Source organism: Crocodylus siamensis, chromosome 6, assembly GCF_052110815.1.
Source record: "Crocodylus siamensis isolate JL-2025a chromosome 6, ASM5211081v1, whole genome shotgun sequence".
NCBI lineage: Eukaryota > Metazoa > Chordata > Crocodylia > Crocodylidae > Crocodylus > Crocodylus siamensis.
In genome coordinates this window covers 81,031,039-81,057,006 of record NC_143400.1, presented here as the reverse complement: position 1 = coordinate 81,057,006, position 25,968 = coordinate 81,031,039, and the positions used below count along the sequence as shown (strand labels likewise).

The following is a 25,968-nucleotide window of genomic DNA, read 5'->3' as shown; positions in this document are numbered from 1 at the left end:
TGAATACTGTGAAAAACAGCCAGTATATCCAATATCTCTAACTTTACTGAAGGTGTTTACAACTTTTATGCTAGTATTCACTCTTAAGTTTTAACACACGGGATTTTTTTCGTAGTTCACAGTGATGACTTTCAGTTCTCTGTTAATTTTAAGCAGACAAAACCCCCCACTTAAGTTGATTCAAAAGATATGAATAATTTCTAAAAATGTCTTCAACCACCAGAACAAAACAGAAAAAAACAAAACAGAAAAGCACCTATATTTAATACCTTAAAAACAGCCTGGACTGTCCATCCTAATGTACCACTTATTGTGCTATATCTCAAATGCTAGCCAATAGAAAGATGCACGGATGTGTTCAGTAAAACAACCATAGTGGTGCCCTCCAACTACCTAGACATGATGAAAGATCCACAAATCAAACCAGTACATTTTATTATACCTCCCATAAAAACCCTAACACCTTGAATTTAGTCAGTCTGCATGATGGATGTTTGTTGTAATTTTCAGGCTATCCTAGAAGACGTGATTTCAAGTTAAAATAGGAAACAGACAACATTATTAGTTTCTGTAAGGTTAGTGTGTTTGTTCCTTTTGGCTAGGGACAGAAGTTGCACCACACACCAGTTTAGGTGATCGGAAACTGGTTTAAGCCTGTAACAGAACATAAGTTCAGTGCACGTAAACCAGTTTCAAAATGGCTGAAACTGATTTAAGATAAATCTTGTTGAATGTAGTTTCAGACTGAACTGATTTGGATCAAGCCAATTTATGAAACTTCTGCCTCAGACCCCTTCCTGGTTTAAGTTAAATAACAGGCCCCCAGTAACTTAATCTTACTCTCAAGTAGGTAATTATACTTCACGATACTTAAATAATAGGGAGTAACTGAGCTCAGGATCTAGGCCAAGAAACTTTAATCCCAAACCAGTATGTATGTTTGACACTTTCACGCTAAAGCCATGGGGACCTCTAACTGGGCTTTGGATTTGGCCTAGTGACACATTCTCACAGAGGCATGTTGCAAGGAATTCCTAACAGACATGTGAGCCTAAAGGATATCCCTTCAATATCTTAAGAGAAATTATATTATGTTTTTACTGCAAGCTTGTTTACTGCACCAATCCCCATTTAATGTTAGCTCCTTGAATTTTATGTCAATTTCCAAGTTATGTTCTATGCACTTTATATTTAACCTTTTATTTCTGCTTTTCTTTTGTTTCATACGATAACAATTAATATTGCTTTTGGGTAGTTGAACTAGAGTTTGATTATTATATCTAGTGAAAGTTATTGCTTCATCTCCCAGCCAGAATAAAATTCCATGCTGTTCATGGTGTAGGGAGAGGTGAGGCTGATCATATGAGGAGAGGAAAAAGTTTGTGGTCTTCCTTCACTGTAGTGCCAGAGAAAGCCTGGTGTGGTAGGAAGGTGGGGCAAGCTCTGGAGTAATTATCTGTCTGGGTTCACTTCTTGACTGCCATAGATTTCTTGAGTGACCCCATAAGATGCTTGCTTCTTTCTACCCCTTGTCTCTTTCTAATTTAAGCTGAAAACTCTTCATGAATGCTATAACAACATACATTAGAAGAAGAATGCGTCAGTCCAGATTCAGCCAAAGAGCACATTACTCCATGTTAATTACTGCCCAGTTACAAGTTTTGATGATATCTTATTTCTTCAAGTTGAGGAAATAGGGAATATGTACAGAAAGGTCATACATGTAAACATTTTAAAACCAACAATTGGAAATACAAGCCACAGCTATGTATAGCAAGAAATAAAGCCAAATGGCCATTGGGCTACCATAGTTAAGGCATGCTGGCCAGTTTTTATAGCCAAGCACACAAGAGTGTAATGTGGTAAGTGTTATATCCAGTCAACATTTCCTCCATAGCATGAATGACCATGTAGCCATTTACAGCTAAGACATATGCAACTTCTAGCACACAACAAGGCATTAATTTGTGGCACTGGAGCCCGAGTAAGAGATCTCAACTATTCTCCCACCATGCCCCAACATAATTGACACTGAAGCATCAAACTTCAGATCATACAACTGATTCTTGTTACTTGATGGTGTATCTGCATAGCTCTCATTTTCTCTCCTTCTGATGATAGCTAGAAATAATAACCTCAGGGAAAAATAGTAGTTTAAGTTGTTTTACATATTTTCCCCAGAAGCATGCATGAATCTTGAAAATTACAAATGACAAAAAAGGAAGGTAGAAATGGCTTGTCATGGAAGACAGAAGGACATCTAAAACAAAGGTCAGATATTTATGATTTTGTTGTTGTTTTTACAGCCTAACATGTTACAGAATTACAGCCCTGTGTTAAAGATCATTTTATTATCCCTTGCTGATAAAACCTAATCTTTGATTGCTCCAAACCCAGCGAACTCTGAAGCATTTCTACAAGTATACCATTAGCCTTTGCACAGATGTCTGATACTAAAGAACGGCTGCCTACAGATCAAGTTGCTGAGACCAGCTCTCGCGAGCTTTGTGTCAGAAGCAGTTGATTATAATGTCAGTACTGTCCAATTTGCAGGCTTAAAGCAGCAGCTGCATACTGCATCTCACTGAAGTATTCATAGATCTTGACTCTTACAAACTTTGTACTTGTTGTAATCGAAACTGGGGTAAGTGCTTCTCTGTTTACATGTCTCTCTCTGACAGTATAAGTTACCATTTAGCTTGATGTATGTAAGGTCTGTGATCTTTTAAAATGTTATATTCTGTCCATTTGTTGCACTACTGGGTATACGCGCTCTGTAAATGGAATTGATGGAACATGTAAGCAGGAACATGTAAGTATGAGACCCTGACATAATTCAAGGGAACCCAGGCTAACGTAAATTAAACCAAGCTGGAAATCATTTATTAATTCAGCTATCTTTTCCATTTAAATAAAGATTACATAGTGTTGTGTACAGATGTCTCATTTGGGTAAAGATTTGCTGAAAGAGGAAACAATAGAAATTAATTGCATTTCCTTGCTGAAATAGAATACATAAGTTAACTTTTATTGGATAAAACTAATAAAGAAGCAACTTTTCCAAGTGTTCAAATATGTTAAACTATATATCTCTGTTTGGTAAGGGTTGACAGGCTAAAGCAATCTTCTGACCTTTATTACTCTTGTAGTTATAATCCAGTCATGCTGGTTTAGCTTAATATGTTTTATATCTCTGAGTTTGTTTTAATGCAGAATTAAAACCCCTAAGACATACAGTATTCTAGTACACATACCAAATGTAGTAATACTTTTCTGTCAGTTGCTAGTTTTGTCGCTGTTAGCTGGATCAGTAATTTGAAACTAGTTCTGTGCTTACATTTTGGAGTGTAAAAGTTTTGCATGTGCGTGTCTCCAAGTTTGACTGACTGACTTCTGATTTCTTATGGAGTTGATGAAAAAATTATTTTAGAGCCACATAAAAGTTGCAACATTGATTTTTCCTTATATTATGTGTTCCATATGTACATTACTAGTTACAATATTTTAGAAATATGGGTCAGAAGTGCAGGGTTTCTGATTATATTTGCTGCTTCTCCTTGTGGCTCCATTAGTAGATACTGTAACTAACATGAGAACATTAAATAATGTAAGTCTTAAAGTCTAAAGCTTCTATTTTAAACCCCAAACTCCTGATGTTAATAATATTAACATCTCATTTTTATTACATTCTCAGTTTTCTTTTCCTTACATTGACAGTATTTGAAATCATGATTCTAATCTTTTTTTTTTTTCAGTCTTTCAAGGATGCACTTAGAAATTTTGTTTTCAATATTTGCTTTCAGTGGCAATTTCAGACTAGTTTTTAAAATTGCCATTCTTACCCTGAACTACTGTATATTAGATGATTACTGACTTTATATGCTGTTAGTTTCTTAGCCCAATAATGATGCCATTTCCTGATCAATTTGCATGAATTCATTTCAAAGCAATAAAACCAGAGTTTGACCCTTGCTTAAACTTTCTTTCTTTTGTAGAATTTTTTTATAGGGAGCTCTTTGGAGTGCTTTTCAAAGCTGGGTAGTGATCATTATACCCATTTAGCGGGCGAGAAACTGATGTACAAAGAGATCAAATTATTTGCTTACAGTGAAAGAAAAAATCAATAATAACCAAAACTAGAATCCAGGTCTGCAACAGGGAGCTTGGCCTGAGTAATTACTGCAGCTTGGAGCACGAGGGCTCAGATTTTGCCAACACTTATGCATAGGCTGCACTTGCACACATGAATAGTTCCTATCAGTCAGGGTTGCTCACCTCTGTAAAGCTGTGTACATGTGTGTATGCATGTTTGATTCTGATCAAGTAAATCTTCCAGCTCAGCTAGTATTGAGTAAAAGCTCTGTAACACTTAAATTCACGCTTAGAAGTTTACCATAAGAGATGGTATTAATTTTTTTTCCTTAAAAGTTTATCAGTATACCATTGATTTGTATTTGTTCATGCTTTTGACAGTTACAATGACGTCTTTTGATAAGTTTTCTCTCTTTCTTTTTGTGTTCCATCAATGCTTTCTCATGGACAAGAACTACTTGAAGCAATTTTTTTTCCTCTTTTTTTCTATATTCCGCCAGCTTTCCAACAATAAACAAGCAGAATGATCTTAGATTAGGCACATATCTGTACTTTCCACAGAAATTAGCTTCGCTCCTTTTAAGAAGAAAACTACTGCTCCTTAACAATGAATAGACTGTTTTAAAGTGGCAGTACTGAGTATACTAAGTACAACAGGACAGTAATAAAAAAAGGAACCTTTGTTGAGTGTCTCCACAGAAACAGACTGTCCTTTTTCTGATGTGCTGCTGTCAAAAAGAAAAACTGTTATAAGAAAAGTTTAGTACTTTCTACTTTAAGGACTAGGATCACTGACGCTGTTCATATGCTTAACCTTAAGCACATTCTTAAGTGTTAAATTCTTAAAACAATCATTGTTTTTTATTTAGTCTAGAGGTCCTACACTGGTCCCAGTCAAAGATTTGGCCTTATTATGGTTGCCACTGCAAGGCCAGGCACTGCAGAAACTAAACCAAATAAATGTACATTCCAAGTGATAACTACAACACCTGTTATTATAGGCAATGGTAGCTACAAAGTAGATTCAATTATTCATAATTTCATGGACACAAGATTTTGCAAGGAATTTTTTATTTAGGCAAAATGAGTGCTAAAAACATGTCAGTGGATGCACAGTATGTGCATGTAGTTATGAGAAGCACCTCCAATAGCAAGGAAGTGTGACTAGAACAGTGTGACACTTCAATGCATTGTTGAGTTTACAGCCATGTTGTTTTACCCTATAACTATTGTATTTCAAACCCATTTGGATACCACTTGAAGACTATAATCAAATATAGGTAGTGGGTCAATAGCTACAATAGAGTATAGACAGGTCATTTAGAGAGGTCCCTACAGGAAGAAAAACATATTCCTGAAAATTAGTCACCTCCAAAATTAGGGGAAAATCTAATCTAAATGATAGGGGTGCCAGTTAAGGTTGAGTACACAGTGAAGGAAATGTTTTGAAAAGTCCTTTTACTTGTGGAAAAACCTGAATGTGATTTGAATTCAGCCAATAGATTTAGCAGCAAAAGTGTCTTGATATCCTTATGACTAGGTTTTTGGGGGTTTGGGATTTGTTTGTTTTTTAACTGTTTGTAAGATACATTGTTAATAGTTCCCTCTATTTACTTTATTATATGAATAACCAAAGTAACAACCGACCAAAAAAAATTGTAATCAGCCATTATGTCTTGCACAAGACTTTTGTTATGTAATAATCCCAGGGATGAATGGTTAATGGTACCTGTCAAGTAAAACAAATAGGAAAAAGCCTAACAACTAAACATTATGTGGTAATACAGATGAAATATGTTTTGTCCAAGAATTATTTGTGTGTGGAAAAGGAACAGGCATGTTTCCTTGGCTCAGCAATATGAGCGTAAGCTCTGAAGGAACATGATGGTAACTAATAACTGTAGTTATTAGTCCAAGTCCCATGCTGCATGGGGTATATGGATAATCCTTTACATAGTCAGAGTCTCACTGCATACACTGCTTCATCAGACCAACCCCATCTAACCCTCAGTAACCCTCATGTTGTTCTGTACAAGCCTGTTTTAGAGCATTTCCAGTTTTCAGCTTAAATCAGAAAGAGGCAATCGTAATGCTAATTAAAATAGGGGCCCAACTCTAATTAGCAATGACCATACAAGAGAGACCAGGATTATCATCCAAGTGCACACTTTACACTATTAAAATGATTGATTGTTAGAAATTGGTGGCAGTAAATGGGGCAAGAATTTTTGCTGCTGATTCACGTTAAGCAGCAAGCATGGCCAGTGACAACTATTTCTAAAGCCTGTTGAAAGGCTAGCATGCTCTCTGCAGCAGAAGCACACCAATTCCATTACCGTTGGAACCTTCTTGCATTCTTCTTGCTTGCAGCAAGATTGGAATATATGTAGGCATGCTTCTATATGTTTATCTCTTCTCTGTTGCAGGAATTATGATGTGGAACAATGGAAGAGGTGTCTACTCCAGATATGTAGCCTGTTTTTTTCTTCTGCATATGTTCGTCACAAAGGCAATGCCTGAAGATGACATTATAGTTACTACTAAGAAAGGAAAAATAAGAGGGATCAACTTGCCCGTACTTGGGGGAACTGTGACAGCCTTTCTTGGAATTCCATATGGAAAGCCACCAATTGGTAGACTGAGATTCAAAAAACCAGAACCCCGTGAGAAATGGTCAGAGACTTGGGATGCCACAAAACATGCAAATTCTTGTTATCAGAATATAGACAAAACGTTCCCTGGGTTCCCTGGATCAGAGATGTGGAATCCAAACACTAATCTTAGTGAAGACTGCTTATACCTCAATGTATGGGTTCCTTCTCCCAGAACCAAAAATGCAACTGTCATGGTATGGATCTATGGAGGTAGCTTTCAATCAGGGACATCTTCTTTGCCTGTCTATGATGGCAAGTTTCTGGCCCGGGTTGAACGAGTGATCGTAGTTTCAATGAACTACAGAGTAGGTGCATTAGGATTTTTGGCTTTACCAGGAAATGAGGAAGCTCCAGGAAATGCGGGATTATTTGATCAAAGGTTAGCGCTTCAGTGGGTTCAAGAGAATATAGCAGCATTTGGTGGCAATCCAAGAAGCGTGACTTTATTTGGAGAGAGTGCTGGAGCTGCTTGTGTCAACTACCATCTCCTTTCCCCTAAAAGCCATCCCCTCTTCACAAGAGCCATCATGCAGAGCGGCTCTGCTAATGCCCCGTGGAGTGCAATAACGTGTTCTGAGGCGCGGAATGGAACTTTGACCTTCGCTGAACTTCTCCACTGTTCTGCCAACAATGAGACCGATATAATTCTCTGTCTCCAAAACAAGGATCCTGAGGACATACTTGAGGGTGAAGTTTTCATTTCAACACACAATTATATTGTAAAAGTACCTTTCTGTCCAACAGTTGATGGTGATTTTCTCACTGACATGCCAGAAACATTGATGCAACGTGGCATTCTTAAACAAACACAGATCTTATTGGGAGTTAACAAAGACGAAGGGTCAGCTTTTCTAGTGTATGGGGCACCTGGTTTCAGCAAAGATAACGATAGCTTGATTAATAGGACAGAATTTCAAGCAGGTTTAAGGCTGTTCTTTCCAGAAGCAAGTGAACTTGCCATAGAATCAATCCTTTTTCACTACACAGACTTGGAAGATGAGCAGAAGCCTGAACTTTATCGTGATGCCATGGATGACGTTGTTGGAGATTATAGTTTCATATGTCCTGTAACAGAGTTCACAAAAAAGTTCGTTCAGTTAGGAAACAATGCCTTTTTATATTTCTTCGAACATCAGTCTTCAAAACTTGCCTGGCCAAAGTGGATGGGAGCAATGCATGGTTATGAGATTGAGTTCGTATTTGGGTTGCCTCTAGAAAGAAGAGTTAATTATACCAAAGCTGAAGAAATGTTGAGTAGATCCATATTGAGATACTGGGCAAGCTTTGCAAAAACGGGGTAAGTTTATGTTTGGCTAGTTCCTTTTATTCCATATGCCTAAACTAAAAAGGATGATCCTGTTGGTCATGACTTGGATCCTAGTGAAGGCTACAATTAATTGTCCAGTTATCCGGAATTTCTGTTATCTCATTACTGATTAAAAACAGTGTCTCAGTAAAATACATCATTGAAATGTATCCGACTGTACAAACTGAGCTTAAGAAAACACTGTGTACCCTTCAAAGTTGTTAGTCATCTGCCCCCTATCCAGGCATACACAAAACATTTTTGCTGTGGTAGCAGATGTAAGTGAAGGCAACAGTTTCAAATATAAAAAAATAATATCTACAGTTCTGGAACAGACTTCCAGTAGTAATGGGAACAAAAAAATCCAAACCATTTTTTTTAAATGGAGGTTGATTAGTTCATGAAAGGGCTTATATGATGTGCTTGCCTGCAGTAGTAGGGATATGCACACAATGACTTGGGAGGTCCCTTCCAGTCCTGTTTTTTTCTATATTCACTTCTCTTGTATAAATGCAATCTGGTGAATTTTGAAGTTGATGGCAAATCTTCTGTTGAACACACTGGGACTCCCCGTCGCAGTAGAAGTTACCTTAGCTGATACAAAACTCAAATACATTAACTTAATATGGGGCATTAAATGGGACTTTGGCATTTGAAATCAAAGCCTTTCTACTCAAGCTCATAGGGACCTGAAGTAGAAGAAAGAGCCCTTTTATTATGTAGGGATTCTCTGTTGCTGTATTAATGTAAGACTTGTACTGAAACCAATAAATATCCTTCACATTTGGGGATGCTTTACACTATCGTATATATGCTACATGGCTATTACCAGGTCCATACAGAGTTAGATTTAATATTACAAATCTAGTGGAATATTGAGAATGAAGCCCTGCCTTCTGGTTATTTCACTCATTTACTTTACTTCAGGGAGAAAAAAATCCATATTGCAAATAAAAGTACCCAAGATAATGTTCAGTTAAACATTCAGTGTATAACCCATTTGGAAGTATTTTATTTATTGAATGCTTATATTAAATACGAATTCTCAGATGACTATTTCTTTCAATGAAAAATGATCCTGATACAAAATTGATTAGGTCAATAGAAGATTCCCACTGACTTCCATCAACTATGTATGAACCTGCACCTGTACTTCACAGTGGTGTACCAATGCAGCCGGGGAGGGGGACAGGGACAGAGGGAACTATGCCCCTGGGTCCTGGCAGGGGGTTGGGGGAGCACCAGTTGAGCCTGCCAGGGGGTACTTGCTCCCCTGGTGGCACTTCCAGTCCTGCTGCCAGCACTTCTGTTTCCACCACTGGCACTGGGGGATCCCCCCCCCCACCTGCGAGAGGGAGGGGCTTAAATGCAAGTATTGGCCCCCAGGTGCTGGAGACCCACAGTATGCCACTGGTTCTTCATTCATACATTAATAGGTCCGTAGATTGAAATTTGAGAGGCAACCCATAAGGATCATTGACTGTTGTCTCCTGTGCAATGCAGGCCGTGGGATATTCCCTGAATGTATTTTCTAAATAGAATACATCTTTTAGAAAAACTCCTAATACTGATTTTAAACAGGGGTATTAAACTTACAGCCCAGAGGCCAGCCCCAGCCCACAAAGAAGTCTGCTCCAGAGAGCAGAGGTCTGAGTCCACTGTGCTGCCCCTCCACTCCATAGCATTTCCTTCTGCTGTGAAGCCTGCTGCTTACCCTTGCTTCAGAGGGGCAGGGAATCTGGCAGACAGCCACTCCGAGTATGGGGAAGGGATGGATACTTCCAGCCTATGCCAGCATCTGGGTTGTAAGCTCCTGCCCACACCAGCAAAAGGCTGTTGATCCTGATTTACAATCTTCTATTGACTATCTCCATTGAAGGATAATCCACCACAAACCATGGTATGTTATTCCACATGTTAATTGTCTTTACTATAAAAAGTGTTCAGCTACTTGGAAGCTGAATTTGTCTAGTTTCAGATTCAGCCATTGAGCCTCTTGATACCTTTGTCTCATCGACTGAGGAGCCCATTATAAAAATTGTGTTCCTTGTGTAAGTGCTTACAGACTGTGCTCAAATAAACCTTTAACCTTTTCTTTGTTGAAGATTCAAGGAGCTCAATCAATGAAGTTTCACTATAAGGCATGCTTTCTAGTCCTTTAAGTATTGTTGTATTCACTGTCTCCAGTTTATCAGTGCCCTTTTTTTCTTATGGCCCAGCAAAAAGGCACATCTGTATTATATACAGGAGTCCTATACACCTCCCTACTCCTACTCAATATTACCCTTTTTATATATCCAGCTATCTTTTGACCTTTTTGAGCTAAAGTCCAGCTGATTACTTGCCAGAATTCCCAAAGTTTTTCAGAGTCACTCTCCCAAAATAGTCCCCCATTCCTAAAGCATGGTCTTCCTTCTTTGTTCCTAGATGTATGAATTTACAGGTGATCATTTTATCAAGCATATAGCTAGCTCGTGACCACTTTACCAATTACTCAGATTGCTCTATTTCAATAACCTGTTCTCTTTGCTTTTCATAACTTGCCCACTCTGTCATCTATAATTGGTTGAGCCTTCCATTTTGCTCATATTGCTTAATTAGAGATCTATTTCTATTCAGGAAGTTTACCCCATCTTTCTCTCTCCATATCATTCTTTTAACTGGATAATTTCTTCAATGGGTATTTAAAAGGACAGTAATAATTGATTTGGAAAAATACATTTAAGAGTCCTACTTTTTACTTTGTTTTCTTATGTCTGAGGTGAACTAACAATTTATCCTTAAATGTATCATTCCATTAACAGGTTTTTTTTGTGTGTCAAAGCTATAATTTAGCTTAATGAATAGAAAAATTAATATATGTAAGAACGCTATAGTTTCAGACTATATAGAGTCTGTAATGTACTTCATTTTTTTGCATACAGTTAAGGGCTATTTTAAGAATTAATGTTACATACAATGTGTTGAAAAATGTGGTCTTCAAATGCTATTCTAGTATTTTAGTCTTTTTATATTATTGAAATATTAATATAAGGGCTTCTCGTATAAAAAATCCTTTTGTTTGTATTAGCAGTTTAATGGCAGTGCTCTATATGTATTTTAGGGAATTGGATCACTTGCAATGAGGCATTTTTAGCAATAGGATGTATTGCAGAAATAGGAATACATTTGATCACTGTATTTGGAGCATTTAGTCATGTTATTTTTTACTCCCATGCATTTTGGACAATTGATTCCTGAAATAAAGCCTATGCAGTGAAAGCAGCTAAAACTTAGTAATCATTCATGCAGAAAGGGCAGATCCAATCGGTGGAGATGTGGCCCTTAGACAGAAAGAAAGATTGAGCTGGAAATCTTTGAGATTCTGCAGTTTTTATAAACCTTCCCATGAGCATGTATTTTTCACCATAATCATAACATTGTTGATCTTTCCTATTTAAATAAATTCATGTATTTGACTAGAAATAAGCTCTGTTTGGAAACAGGATTTTCAGTACAATATTTCATTCTATTCTTTTTTAATGGATATGGTTTTAACCATGAACTACAATCTATATTCTATTGTTTTTCAGTGCCTGACTAAATATGAAATTACAGTGATAAGGGCATAGTACAAGTTAAAATTCAATAACATAAAGTATATGCAAGTTTAAGTTTATGAAAGACTGCCAGCCTGTTGTGTGGTCATCTAGTCTGATTATCATTTTGGACTATAATTAGATTAGCTGGCAGATAGAATTTCAAGTGGTTTCCACAGCAAACAGCGAATACTCACTATCTGATTCTGCCATAAATATTGAAAACATGACTATTTATGGTAGCTAATACATCCACACGATCCTCAATATCAACAAAATGATCAGATCAGTGTGTTCTTTACTAAATTAACAGATTAAAAGCCACTCTCTTCATAACCAAGAGCATAAATCGTCTCACTGGACATATATCCAGGAGTGCATTCTCCATAGTTTATATATAGTAGAGAAAAAAATACACATTGATTGTGAAAATAAAAATTAATTACCCTCTTTCTGTCATGTCTGAATATACAGTAGAGATTTATAAAGGCACATAAGAGCTTTTATAGTAAATCCAAGGGCAATCAAAAGGTTAGTATCTGTGGAAAAAAATGCCTTAGCCATTGATGTCTGCAGTACAAAAGAAGAAAATCTGGTAAAAGATGAAGATCAGAAGTACTGTCCAGCACAGTTCTTATTGAGGATATATTCTAATGTGTGCTAGTACCAAAAAATGAGGGAGGGGAAAGAAGCCTGCATGGGTAGAGAGATGGTAAACTTTAACAAAAGCTGAGGAAATATTTTTGTCTTCACTTGGAAGTCATTTTGAAATGACTTGACTTCCCTCAGAAGAATAGAGTATTACATTTATCCTTCAGTGCTCTGGCCCATTTCTTCACATTCCTCATGGAGTCTTTCTGAGCCCATGCTGTGACATTAGTAATCTAGATTTTTCATCCAGATATGACCACTAGAAGTATGTTCATATTAAAGATCAAAGGTTCAAAACCCTATGGGAGCTGTTTGCCTGATGCTACATAAGAAAAAAAGTAGTAAGAGAGACAAATGATTACTTCAAAAGGCTCTCTGGTGATGTATATGAAACCCTTGATTCTTTTGTTTCTTGCTGAATGAAATGGGGCTGTCAGTTGTCTTGAAGGCTTCCAGTACTTTGAAGACTGATAATTTTTCATTCGAGGAATTTCATTCAGTTTTCAAATTTTTTGAAACTGAATTCAGTTGAAATATTTAGGCATTTTTATATGAAAGAAAGGATTGAAATATGGATAAGTCATCAAGAGGCAGAAACGTAAATTGTATATTTGGTCATAAAGCTCAAAATGGGCAGAATCCCAATACAGTGCAAATTAAAGAGTTAGGTATCTGATTTTAGATAGCTGTCATGGGTCCACAGGGAAAACAGCTGTCCCCAAAATTATGTTTCTGAAACTGGAAAATACCTGAATGAGCTACATTATTTGAATGAAGGAATCTTACGTGTTGCTGTAAGTTCATCCGACTTTTATACATTTCAAGAGAAAATGTACCCCTTTAGCACTATACCATAGGTATCCATGAGAAGCTCTTAGCTCCACTATTCAGAGATAGATGGGCATTATGCCTTCAATATACTTTTTTTCTCACTATATCTCTTTCAAAGAATTGAAAAAGATGTTGAGATTATATTTAGATATGTTTGCACTTTGGGAGATGTGATATTAGCAAAAGGTTGTAGAGATCTTTATGGTGGATAGAAAGCAAAGTTTACAAGACTACATGCACTGATGTTGGCATCATTATTTGCCTTTCTGGCCCAATATGCACAGAATTTCAACACAGAATTTTTTTTTTACTTTGTCCTGTGTCTGTCGTTCATTATTTCTAGAAGCACTCACACTGTTTGCACATATTCTTCCGGGCTAGGGACAGACATTCAGAAAGCTAGAGCCTAAACTGATTCAATCTTTGCAGGTTAGTTTAACCTGCCTCAATTGAACCAATTCGCAACTGAATAGACATTCACTTTTTAAGTTGGGAAATGCAGGCTCATGCCTGCAGTGGCTCAGGCCAGAAGGCAAGGGGCATGCCCTCGGCTGCATAGAAGCTGTGCTGAGGGGTGGGGCATGGCCAGCCCTGGCAGTAGCCTGAAGTGAACTTGCCAGGGAGAGGTTTTAACTTCCCTGTCCCACTGGCATGGACCTGAGCCAAGGTCTGCCTGGCACTCCCCCCATACTGCTTCAGGGGCAGGGGCATGGCCAGATGCCAGCTGGCATGACCTCCTGAGGCAAAGGGGGCAGGGAGGAGAGTTTTTATCTCCCTCCGCCCCCATAGGACTGCAGCCAGGGTTGCCAGCCCCAAACGCTACCTCTACTGATTGCTGCCTGTGTGGGGTGAGCAGCAGAATAAGCCCCCTCCATCAGATACTTCCCTCCCTGCCTCCTTCACCTAAGGGGGCTAAGCCAGCTGGCCTCTGGCTGCACCTCTGCTTCTGCCTGGAGCAGCGAGGGAAGAAGTGACTCTCATGGGGTAACAGCCACTGTCATGCTTTCCCAGGAGTGCAAGCCTCTTCCTGGCAGTGGGTGTGTGCTGTAGGCAGGAGCAGGACAGGCAGAACTGCCACCGACTGTGTGGGGCAGTCAGTTTCTGATCACTTAAACTGGTTTATATGTACCTTCTGTCCCTAGCTCCTCCCTGGCTGTCCACTATTAAAAGGTAATGTCCATTCATTGCATCTTTAAAGCAACTCCGCTCATATGTGAACAGTAACTGATAATTTATCCATGCCAACCTAATACGATCAATCCTTAACTCTGACACTACTGTCTCAGGGAATAAATAAATGTGTTAGTTCACAATAGGTCACAGTGTAACAGGATGTGGGCAAACTGAGGTTTATATAATTATCATGCAATAGTAGAGAAATTCAGAAATACCCCACATTTTTCTCAGTAATTAGATACTGTTGTCCTGATGCTTTTGAATGTTACTAGATTCCCTACCCTAGAAACTTACTTTTGTTGTTTAGCCAAGGACACAATGTAAACAGTACTATTGCAGGCTTCCCAATATTTCTGTGCTAGCAGGCTTCACCCTTCTTTTGAAAAGAGAAAAAATGCTAGTTTAGTACATGGTTTCTTTCATGAATCTGTCAACAAAGGCACCCACTTGGAATAATCTTTTGTGAATCCCTGCCCATTGATAACTACTCATCACATCCATTAAAAACACAAGAAGCAGCTATACATGCACTTTACTTCAGATTAGGCTAATTTGGTCTGCAGTAAAGCATCACCGTTTACACGTGTACTGATATTAGGGCACAGTAAATTAACTCTACTGCAAGATAATACTAAAATGGTATTGTCAGGGATGGTATTATTTTATGGTGGAGTATTTTATTGTGCCGAAACACACTTGTAGATGGTGACCAGGGGAGTAAATTGTACCCAGTCAGCCTAATCCACTGGGAGCCTGCTCTATCCCAGCTCAAATTGCTGCTGTTTCAGACATATGTATAGATGCTGCATCTAGGAGCAGTTTACTCCAGCTCAAACTGCTCCAGAGTTTATTGCTTCTCATTAATTGCACATGTAGTTGCATCCATAGGGTATATAATTTTCCAGTATAGTTTGACCCAAAGCAATGACAAAAATGAAAACAGTTGATTTTTGTACTTTTTTTTTCCTTTTGAGGAAAATTCTCCTGGAAATCATATTCAACCTGTCTAAACTGTAACACACAGATTTCCAGGCTGAACCTCAAATCTTAACCTGATCAAAATCTAGATGTCATCTTAATCCTGACTCCTTAACCCAGCTTTGCTCAAACTAAGAGTTACATTGTGTTTAGAAAAAATGTATTTACTATATCATTAGCCAGAAAAAAATGTGGCTTGAATTAAAAATTATGAATTCAGTGCACATTTGGTAATTGCTTCATGTGAAAATAGAAATTACTGTCTACATTTATGATGCCTCATTATAACAGTTCAAACAGAAAACATCATTCTGTACCAATGTCCAGATTTAACAAAGTGGCCTCTTCACTTATTGTTAGATTAGATATCATTCTTGTTCCTTCCATGCAACAACAAAGGAGGCAGTTGTATGCATGGACAGCAAATACAGTAGGGTTTGGCTTTAAACCTCTCTTGCTAAAATGACACTATTCTACAGGTGTAAAAAATGTTTCAATATCTAGAATATTCTTTACTAACACGATCACAGAACTACCTCATTTTACTGATATTGTCTCTGTTGCTGTGCTTTTTCCATAGAAAACTTTGCTTGATGCTTAAGATCAAAATCCTGCTTTTTTTGGTCTTATATACTGGGTTAGGATGAAGTCTTAAAAATTCTTTTCCACAAAGTGAACAAGGCTCAGGAAGAAAGAATAGTACAGTACTGCAGGAATCTCCCCAGCCTGAAACAAGGCCCGATGAGTTGGCAACGCAGATAAGGAACTACCACAATCAGTCCTACATGAGAAAAGCATATGCTACTTACTTCTAGAGCAGGTAAAAGGAATAAAGTTTGCTACAGTTTATTCACTCAGCACTTTCTGAAAAATATTCTAGTTTCTGCCTTGTGTAGGCATGTGATTTCAAAGCAACTCTGCATGGCTCCTGTAGCTTCCAAACCCTTGAGCACTTGAAAGGAAAAGTAGGCCATAAATTGGCCCTTAAGAAATCTCCTTTCATGAAGTAGTAAGCACCAATCAGTGCGTTGAATTGTGTAAGAATGCACAAGGAAATCCTAGAGGTAGAAAACGATAAATTGGTCTAATAAACACCCTGTTTGCAAGAGCCTCCGATTATTCCAATAATCAATGTTTTTGTCCCTCTTGAAAACATGGCCAGTTATTGGCCTTTATACTGCCTTTGTCTATATGGCTTACTGTATCAGCTGTTCTTTTACAAGAAGTTTGCTGACAGATTAATGGTTATATTTTCCAACTACCTTTTTGCTTGAATAAAGTGAATTCAATATATTGAGGCAAAAAGTTCAGATACTTATGAATGGCTTCTGGTTCAACAACATGGCCTCAGCACCAGGCTAAATTCTAATAGTCTTTACAGTACAGAGAAAGGTAAATATTACTATATTGACAATAAGAGTCCAGTGAGTGGAAGACAAAACCTTACTTTCTTCATATTTTGCCCTATCACCTGTAGGCTACTGTTGCATTAGTCATTTGAACCTCTAAGAAGATAATCTGGAGTTCATCTGATAGAACTTTCAACAATAAGTAAAATTCCTTCATTCAAATACTCTAGCTCATTCAGGGATTTTCTAGTTTCAGAAGTATAATTTTGACGATACTGGTTTTCCAAAATGTGCAGTTTGGAGGAGGCATTATTATATGGGTTTATTCTCCAAGAAAGTTTGAATGTTTGGGGGAAAGTTCCGCTTATTTTATTCCTGCTTTGTAAACAAGTAAAGCATAAAATGACAACTGAACTGTTGGAAGAGAGGACTCATAACAAGCCTATCACTCACCAGCGCTCACAAACCCTGGCCCCAAGCAACAACAGCTTCCTGCTTATCTGCCAAGCAGGAGACCCACCCAAACTCCCCTGTTTGCTGGTTCTGTGTCACTGGTTCTACTGGTATAAAATGGTCATTAACATCATGATCAGTATATCTAATTTTGAACAAGGATGTAGGTATAGAGAATGCTATTTTAGGTTTTGGTGAGCTTAACTTGGAAATTCTCCCTCCATGTTTCATTTTAAATGAGGACTATGATGACAGACAGTTTTAATGTTAGTCTCATATTTCTTCTGTACTTTTGATGCTCTTCAGAAAGCTTTTGGAAGTAAATGAGTGACACTAACTGGTACTATCAATCATAGTCAGCAGAATGCTCTGCTAACTCCTAGTAAGATGAAGCTTTATTTATCGTGGAAAAAGATATGGTGTCCCAAATCAGTAGCTGCCAGGTTATGCCTTTTGCATTACTTTATTCATTATGTTTAGTCAGTGCATTTTTTTTAGACGTGAGTGAAGGAAAACTGACAAGGAGACAGACAAATCAGATGAGACAAAAACCAAAGAAAGAAAGCAGAGGTATATACAAGGATAATATTTTTTAGGTTGTGTGGAAAAATTCTCCCTTAAAAAGAAAATGACAAAATTTGTCTCACTACCAGTTTTACAAGTAATGAAACAAATCTTTTCAATTTGTACTAAAAAGCCAAGTCTTGAAATATTTCCCATTGTTTTAAGGGAATTTTTGTGGCTTTGATTGCCCCAACACTCCAAAGTACTTTGCTTGATTATTATAGGCTTGCCTTGGTGATTTTGGTGTATAATTTTGTTACCAAATTATAACAACTTTTTTTTACTAAGATTGGTGTTATGATTTGAACTCATCCCTTGTCCAGGGTCTGGCAGAAGGAGTACATTTATATTATGCAAAATGTTTGTCATTAAAAATGTATGTCATAACAAGTTTGTCAGGAAAAAGCGCTTGAGCTGGCAGCCCTGCTGAGAGTCATTCTTGAATTGCAAACCTTGACGTCAGACCTCCGTAGAGATAACCCAGGTCTCAGGAACCCTAGGACTGTCAACCCCCACAGCTGTCCAGAAGCCCTATGGGAAATGGAAATGTCAAAGTAATGAAGATAAGACATAGAATCATAGAAAATTAGGGTTGGAAGGGACCTCAGGAGGTCATCTAGTCCAGCCCCCGGCTCAAAGCAGGACCATCACCAACTATATCATCCCAGCCAAGGCTTTTTCTAGCTGGGTCTTAAAATCCTCCAAGGATAGAGAGAGTCCACAACCTCTGGGTAGCTTGTTCCAGTGCTATATTACCTTTCTCATGAGAATTTCTTTTCCTAGTATCTAACTTAAACTTCCTTGCTGAAACTTGTGACCATTGCTCCTTGTTCTGTCATCTGTCACCACTGAGAACAGTCCAGCTCCATCCTCTTTGGAATCACCCTTCAGGTAGTTGAAGGCTGCTGTTAAATCTCCTCTCATTCTTCTCTTCTCTAGGCTAAATAAGCCTAATTCCCTCAGCCTGTCCTCATAAGTCAGGTGCCCTAGCCTCCTAACCACTTTTTTTTGCCCTCTGTTGGACTCTCCAATTTGTCTTCCTTGTCTCCTCTTCTACACCCTTTTTGTAGTAGGGGGCCAAAACTAGATACAATACTACAGATGTGGCCTCAACAGTGCTGAATGGAGAGAAATAATCACCTCCCTCAATCTGCTGGCAACAATCCAACCAATGCAGCCCGGTATGCCATTAGTCTTCACAACAAGGGCACATTATCGGTTCTTATTCAGCTTATTGTCTACTGCAAACCCCAGGTCCCTTTCTACACAGCTCCTGCTTAGCCAGTCAGTCCCCAGCCCATACCAGTGCATGGGATTATTCCATTATAAGCACAGGACTTTGCACCTATCCTTATTGAATCTCATCAGATTTTTTTTGGTCCAATCCTCCAATTAGTTCTGTCTGAATCCTAGCTCTACCCTCCAGCAACTCCTGTTGCCCTTTGACCTTGCTGATTTCATACCTTCATGCTTGAGCAGTACTCTTATGCTTCTCCCAAGTCATTTCTCCAAGTTTCCACTTCTTGTAAGCTTCCTTTTCATGTTTTAGCTGACTGAAGCGTTCCCTGCTAAGCCAAACTGGTGTTCTGCCACACTTACTAGTCATCCTGTGCATCAGAGTGGTTCCTGTGCTCTCAGCAAGGTTTCTTTAAAATACAACCAACTCTCCTGGACTCCTTTCCTCTTCAGACTAGCCTCCCAAGGGATCTTTCCCGTCAATTAATGAAGTGAGTGAAAGTCTGCTTTTTTGAAGTCCAGGGTCTTTATTCTGCTCCTCCCCTTCCTTTGTTTCTTCAGGATCCTGAACTCAATAGTCTCGTGGTTGCTGCTGTCTAAGTTGATATCCACTGTTCTTCCCTGTTTGTAAGCAGCAGGTCAAGAAGAGCACAGCCCCTAATTGGCCTCTCCAACACTTGCACCAGGACGCTGTCCCCAACACTGTCCAAAAACTTGCCTGCGCACTGCTGTGTTGCCCTCCCAGCAGATATCAGGGTGATTGAGGTCCCCATGAGAACCAGGGCATGTGATCAAAAACCTTCTGCTGGTTGTTTGAAGAAAGCCTCATGCACCTAATCCTTCTGTCCTGGTGGCTTATAGCAGATAGCAAACCCCCACCATAACATCACCCTTGTTGCTCTCCCCTCTGACCCTAACCCAAAAACTTTCAACAGGCCTCTCTCCAATTTTATACTGGAGCTCTAAGCAATCAAATGGCTCTTTTACATAAAGAGCAACTACTTTTCCTCTTCTGTCCCACCCTCCAACCTTCCTGAATATTTTGCACTCATCCATGGCAGTAGTCGTGCAAGCTACCCCACCAAGTCTCTATTTTTCCAGTCACATAATATTCATAGTTTCATAGTTGTTGTTAGGGTCAGAACAAACCTCAATAGACAATCAAGTTTGACCCCCTGCCCTGGGCAGAAAAGAGCTTTGGGGTCATATGACCCCAGCCAGTCTCCTCTTAAAGACCCCCAAGGTAGGGAGTCCATCTCCCTTGGAAGCCTGTTCCAGATTCTGTCATCATAAAGAAGTTCTTCCTGATGTCCAACCTAAATCTGCTGTCTGTCAGTTTGTGGCCTTTGTTCCTGCTTATTCCAAGGGGTTCCCTGGTAAACAGAGCATCTCCAATTTTTTGCTGCCCCCCCCCCACTGATGAATTTGTAAATGGCCACAAGATCCCCTCTCAGCCTGCTCTTGTGAAGGCTGAAGAGATCCAGGTCCCTCAGCCTGCCCTCGTAGGGCCTTACCTCCAGGCACCTAACCATATGAGTGGCCTTTCTCCGGACCCTCTCAAGGTTATCCACATCCCTCTTGAAGTGCAGCACACAGAACTGGATGCAGCACTCCAAATTTCATAGATTTCATAGACATTTGGGCTGGAAGGGACCCCAGAGGATCATAGAGTCCAGCCTCCTGCCCCAGGGGCAGGAAGTCAACAGGGGTCATAGGATCCCAGCAAGACAAGCATCCAAATGTGTTTTGAAGGTGTTCAAAGTGGGTGCTTGAACCGCCTCAGGTGGCAGTCTGTTCCAAATCTTGGGGGCCCGGACAGTGAAGAAGTTCTTTCTTATGTCCAGCCTGAACTGGTCACAGTAGAGTTTATGACCGTTCAATCTTGTCATTCCTTGGGGGGCTCTGGTGAACAGTCATTCCCCCAGATCCTGATGAGCACCCCTGATAAACTTATAGGTGGCCATCAGATCACCCCTGAGCTTGCACTTTTCCAGGCTCAATAGCCCCATTGCTCTCAGCCTCTCATCATAAGGTCTGTTTTCCTGACCTCTGATTATGCACATGACTCTCCTCTGCAGCCTCTCAAGCTTCTCCATATCCTTTTTGAATTGCAGAGCCCAAAACTGGATGCAGTACTCCAGCTATGGCCTCACCAAGGCTGAGTACAAGGCAGGAGAATGATGTCCCAGGATCTGCTTGAGAAGCCTCTATGGATGCAAGCTAGTGTTTTGCTCACTTTACTAGCTGCAGCATCACACTGAAGGCTCATGTTCATCTTGTGGTCAACCATGACCCCCAAGTCCCTTTCATCTGTAGTGCTAACCAGTGTAGCACTACCAAGCCTATAAACATGGTGCAGGTTTTTCCTCCCAAGGTGGAGAACCTTGCATTTTTCGGTGTTGAACACCATCAGGTTCTCATCCACTCAATTCATGAGTCTGTCCAGATCTGCCTGGATCACCCTCCTGTCCTCAGGTGTGGATACTTTACCCCAGAGTTTGGTGTCATCGGCGAACTTGGCCAGTCACTTCTGACACCAATGTCCTCATCATTGATATAGATGTTAAACAGTATAGGCCCTAGGACAGAGCCTTGTGGGACCCCACTGGTCACAGCGCACCAAGACGATTGACTCCCATTGACCGCCACCCCCTGGGTCCTACCGCAGAGCCAGTTCTCCAGCCAGCGGATCATGGTGACATCAAGGCCGCAGCTGGCCAGTTTAGCCAAGAGGTGATTGTGGGATACCAGATCAAAGGCTTTTTTAAAGTCAAGGTATACAAAGTCGATCTCTTCTCCCTTGTCCAGGGGATATGTCACCTGGTTATAAAAGGAAATGAGATTGGTCAAGCAAGACCTACCTGCAACAAACCCATGTCGGGTATCCCTCAGGATATTGCTTTCAGCTAGTCTGTTAAGGATGGCCTCCTTGATAATCTTTTCCAAAAACTTCCCCAGGATAGAGGTCAGGCTGCTGGGCCTGTAGTTTGCCGGATCTACTTTCCTCCCTTTCTTGAAGATAGGCATGACATTGGCCTTCTTCCAGTCATCGGGCACTTCACTAGAGCACCAAGAACTCTTAAAGATCTGTGCCGGGGCTGAGCTATGATGCTCGCCAGCTCCCTGAGTACCCTTGGGTGTAACCCAACAGGGCTGGCTGACTTGAAGGTATCCAGCCCATTGAGGTGTTCCTTCATGAGGTCAACTTTGATGGAGGGCAAGGAATCTCCCTCACCCAGGCCTCCTTGACCCATAGTGAGCAGGGCCGTCCCATGGGGCTGATGAAAAACTGATGCAAAGTACCCATTTAGTAAGTTTGTTTGCTTTTTCCTGGGCATCAGTTGTCAGTTGCCCCATCTGGTTTAGCAGGGGTCCAATGTTGCCCTTGCTTTTCCTTTGGCTCCCCACATATCTAAAAAAGGGCTTTTTATTATCCTTGATATTTGTAGCTAGCTGGAGTTCCATTGTAGCCTTGGCTTCCCTGATTTGCTCTCTGCAAATCTGGACTAAAGCAGAGTATTCCTCGTTGGTGGCGGTTCCAGTCCTCCATCCTTTATAGGTCTTCCTTTTAAGATGTAGGAGGTCCACCAGTTCCCTGGAGAGCCAAGGGGGCTGTTGTGCCCTTTTGCTGCCTTTCCCCTGAGCCAGGATGGACTTTGCTTGCGCATCCAGGATTGCTCCCTTGAGGTGCAACCACTTGTCCTGAACTCCCCTCTCCATCGGGTTTTGGCCTTTTAGGGCCTCTCTGACAAGCCTCCTTAGCTTGTCAAAGTCAGCTTTCCTGAAGTCTAGGACTTCTGTACAACTGACTGACTTGCCAGCTTTATGGCAGATCCTGAAGGTGATCAGTTCATGATCACTGTCACCCAGCTTCCCTTCAATTGTTAGGTTGCCAATTAGGTCATCCCAGGTTGCCAGTACAAGGTCGAGCAGTGCTTTACCTCTTGTCAGCCCGTAGACTTCTGACATCAGATAGAGGTCATCCACACAAGAGAGAAAGCTTTGTGACTGCTCGGATTTGGCCGAGCGCTCCTCCCACAAGATGTCTGGGTAGTTAAAATCTCCCATGACAACCATACACTGGGATCATGTGGCCTCAGCCAATTCCCTGGTGAACTCCTGGTCGAGTTCCTAACTCTGGGTAGGGGGTCTGTAGTAGACCCCCACCAGAGTATCCCCTGCACCATGTTCCCCAGAGATTTTAACCCAGCGAGTCTCAAGTCATCCAATGTGGGTGCCAATGTCAGCTTGCAGGGACGCGTAGCTTTCCTTGACGTAGAGAGCTATGCCCCCACCCCTTTTGTCCACTCGATCCCTCCTGTACAGGGTATAGCCATCTGTACCCGTGGTCCAGTCATGGTGGAGTCCCACCAGATCTTCATTATCCCAATGACATCGTAGTTATTTACATTTAGGAGGAGATCAAATTCCTCCTATTTATTCCCCAGGCTCATGGCGTTTGTGTATAGACACACAAGTGTCCCCTTAGGGGCCCTTGCCTTGCTTACATTTTGTTCCAGGGCTGGGGCTGGGGTGGGCTCCCTTACATGCCTCGGCCTACTAGCAAGGACTTCCAGTTTTTCTTTCAAGGCATAATGATAAGGTATAGACAAAGCTTTTAGAAACTGGCAAAAGCGTTCAACATTTGTAATTTTGAGTAAGAAGTTGCCAAATTTCAGACTTTGATTTTCACGTCAATTTGGAATATAGCCACCCCCCCCCCCAAAAAAATTCCAATAAGCAACATTTTCTGTACTATTTACTGTACTGCTTAGATAAAACACAAATGTTTCATTCTTTCATTTTGGCTTTCATTTTATAATATACATTATACTATATTCATTTGAAAATGAAAAGATATTTTGAAAAGGAAAACATCAAATGTTCCATTGAACCTTGTAGAAACATTTACTTTCATTTTCTTTACTAAATGAATTGACATGTTCCTGCAGAAAGTCTATGAAATAGCATCTCCCACTAGGGAAAAAAGCAAAACAAAACAAAATATGGCAGCAGAAAGTATGTAACTAGCTGTAGCAGTGATTTGAGAAACAAAAGGGCAGACTGTGACAATGCACAGGAAGAAGTCCCATAGCTTAGTAGAAAACTAAAGGTAGAAGAAAAGTGAGGGCTAAAAAAAATCAGTTTAGGAGCCTGGGATATGATGCAACTACCAATTGTAATTAGGAAAAAAGGATGTGAAGGTTAGAAGGAAAAGTATCCATATAATTTTGCTTGGGCAAGACATTAGTCTTCAGTCAGTGAGTTAGGAGAAAGGATGTCCTATCAAGATGAGCACATATGATATATTCCAGACTAAGATGCCACTCTTTCCTGCTGTCTGTCAGGAAAAAAAAAAAAGAAAAGAAAAAGGGGGAATTTTAAATATACATTTTATACAAAAATTGTTTTTTTTCCCTTGCACATATTTGTGGTGGACACCCCAAATTCCACTTCCTTTTTCCACTTGATTCATTTTTAGAGACACTAAAATGTGTGGCAATCATACTCATGCTTTTTTCATAAGAGTTCCTGCAAAAAAATGGCCACATGTACCAAATATAGTGTTTACTATATATCAGAACTCCAACAGCTCTCCAACCCCTTTTTACTGTAAATACTTAGATCCCACTTTACTAGGGAGTCTTAAAAATCTCAATAGTTTAGAATCAGCACGGAGATCCACCCATTAGGAAGCAGAAATGGAAACCTCTATTTAGCTATTTAGGAATTTTTGGATCTAGTACATCATGAAAAAAGCCAATAACTGGAGATGCACATTTGGCAATCATCTGAGATTCTGGCTTGCAAGCTGACAAGCTGTCATCGAATTTCAGAATCAAAAACAGGAATATTGGTTCATCCATTTGTCTGAAATGGGACAGGGATACAAATTGTTTACATTGGCCTAACATTATTGCCAACACAAATAAAAGGTGAAGATTTTGCCCCATACGCACCGAAATTTAGACCGAGTTCTTAGATATTTTCTTTTGTATATGAAACAGTTCAAACCATTGCTAAAACTGCTCAGACACCATTACATGTTAAATCAGAGTTTAATTTAAGAAATAATCCCAATATCACCGAGAAGAAGCAAACAAACGAACAGGCTAGAAGCTGAAAACATAATTTAAAAGTTTGTCTTGATTTTTTGGAAGTCGGTGCTGTATATACAATGATACTAGCTAACACAAATGCAACACACATTTCAATAGATCTCTCCTGTCCAAAAGAGAGAAAGGAGAGAGAAACAGAAAGATGGTTTTGTGATTAATACACTAGACTTAGATTCAAGAGATGCAGGTTCTGTTCTTGGCTATGCCATAGGTTTTTGCAAGCCTTTCAGCAAATCACTTTGACCTAGATTCTCAAAGGTTATTTTGCAAAGGATGCAAGCACCAAAATAGCTTTGAGAATTTGAGGGTTACCTCTCTGTTCTGCACATGTAAAATGACAATAATAATATTCCCTTAATTTATAAGGATATTGCAGTCTCACAGCAGGAGAATGAGGAAATCATAATGATGGTTTCTTGCTCTGCCTGAAGCCTAGCAGAGAGTCTGCCACCCACACAGTGAAGCAGGAAGAGATCCCTGAATCATGCTCAGGCATTGAGGTGAAGATTGTGATGTGGCCTCCATCTCAGAGCTGTAGGGAAACTATAAAGAACAAAATGGGACTTCTCCCTTAGCCCAGCAGTCCCAAAAGAAGGGAGAACATCAATGTTGGGTTCCTAATCCATAATGGTTATAATGGGGTGATGAAATAAAAATCAGTTAGTATGACAAGAGAAAAAATGAAAAAAAGAGATTTTGAGTAAACAAATGTAGAAGAGGGAAAGAATATCCAAGGCAGGATTAGACTGAGCATATAAATAGGTGTTGATGAAAAGAAAGAGAATGGAAGGAAGGAAGAGAAAAGACAGATGGAATGAGATGAGAGAGGGGTAAAAGAATCAGAAGTGTAAAATGGAGAGAGCTCGGGGTGAATAGTGCAGGGCAGATGCCTTATGGTTGAAGACATTAAAAAATCTTCAGTGCCTGCTGCTCTTAAACATGTGTTGCCCATACATTTTTTCAGATGTAGCCTTGAAAACA

The 25,968-nt window shown here is 39.8% G+C and overlaps 1 protein-coding gene across 3 annotated transcripts in view; it reads left to right on the top strand.

Moving 5' to 3' along the window:
* The first annotated feature begins 2,514 nt into the window (after positions 1-2,514).
* BCHE (butyrylcholinesterase) overlaps positions 2,515-25,968 on the top strand; it is a 57,255-nt gene continuing 33,801 nt past the window's right edge. For all 3 annotated transcript variants that reach the window (XR_016443206.1, XR_016443205.1, XM_090054230.1), the window contains exons 1-2: positions 2,515-2,644; positions 6,519-8,043. Coding sequence is in view for 1 of the 3 variants with exons in the window: in XM_090054230.1 (XP_089910356.1) it covers positions 6,524-8,043 (1,520 nt within the window). In the remaining 2 variants the exon portion in view is untranslated. The remainder of the gene's footprint in view (positions 2,645-6,518; positions 8,044-25,968) is intronic.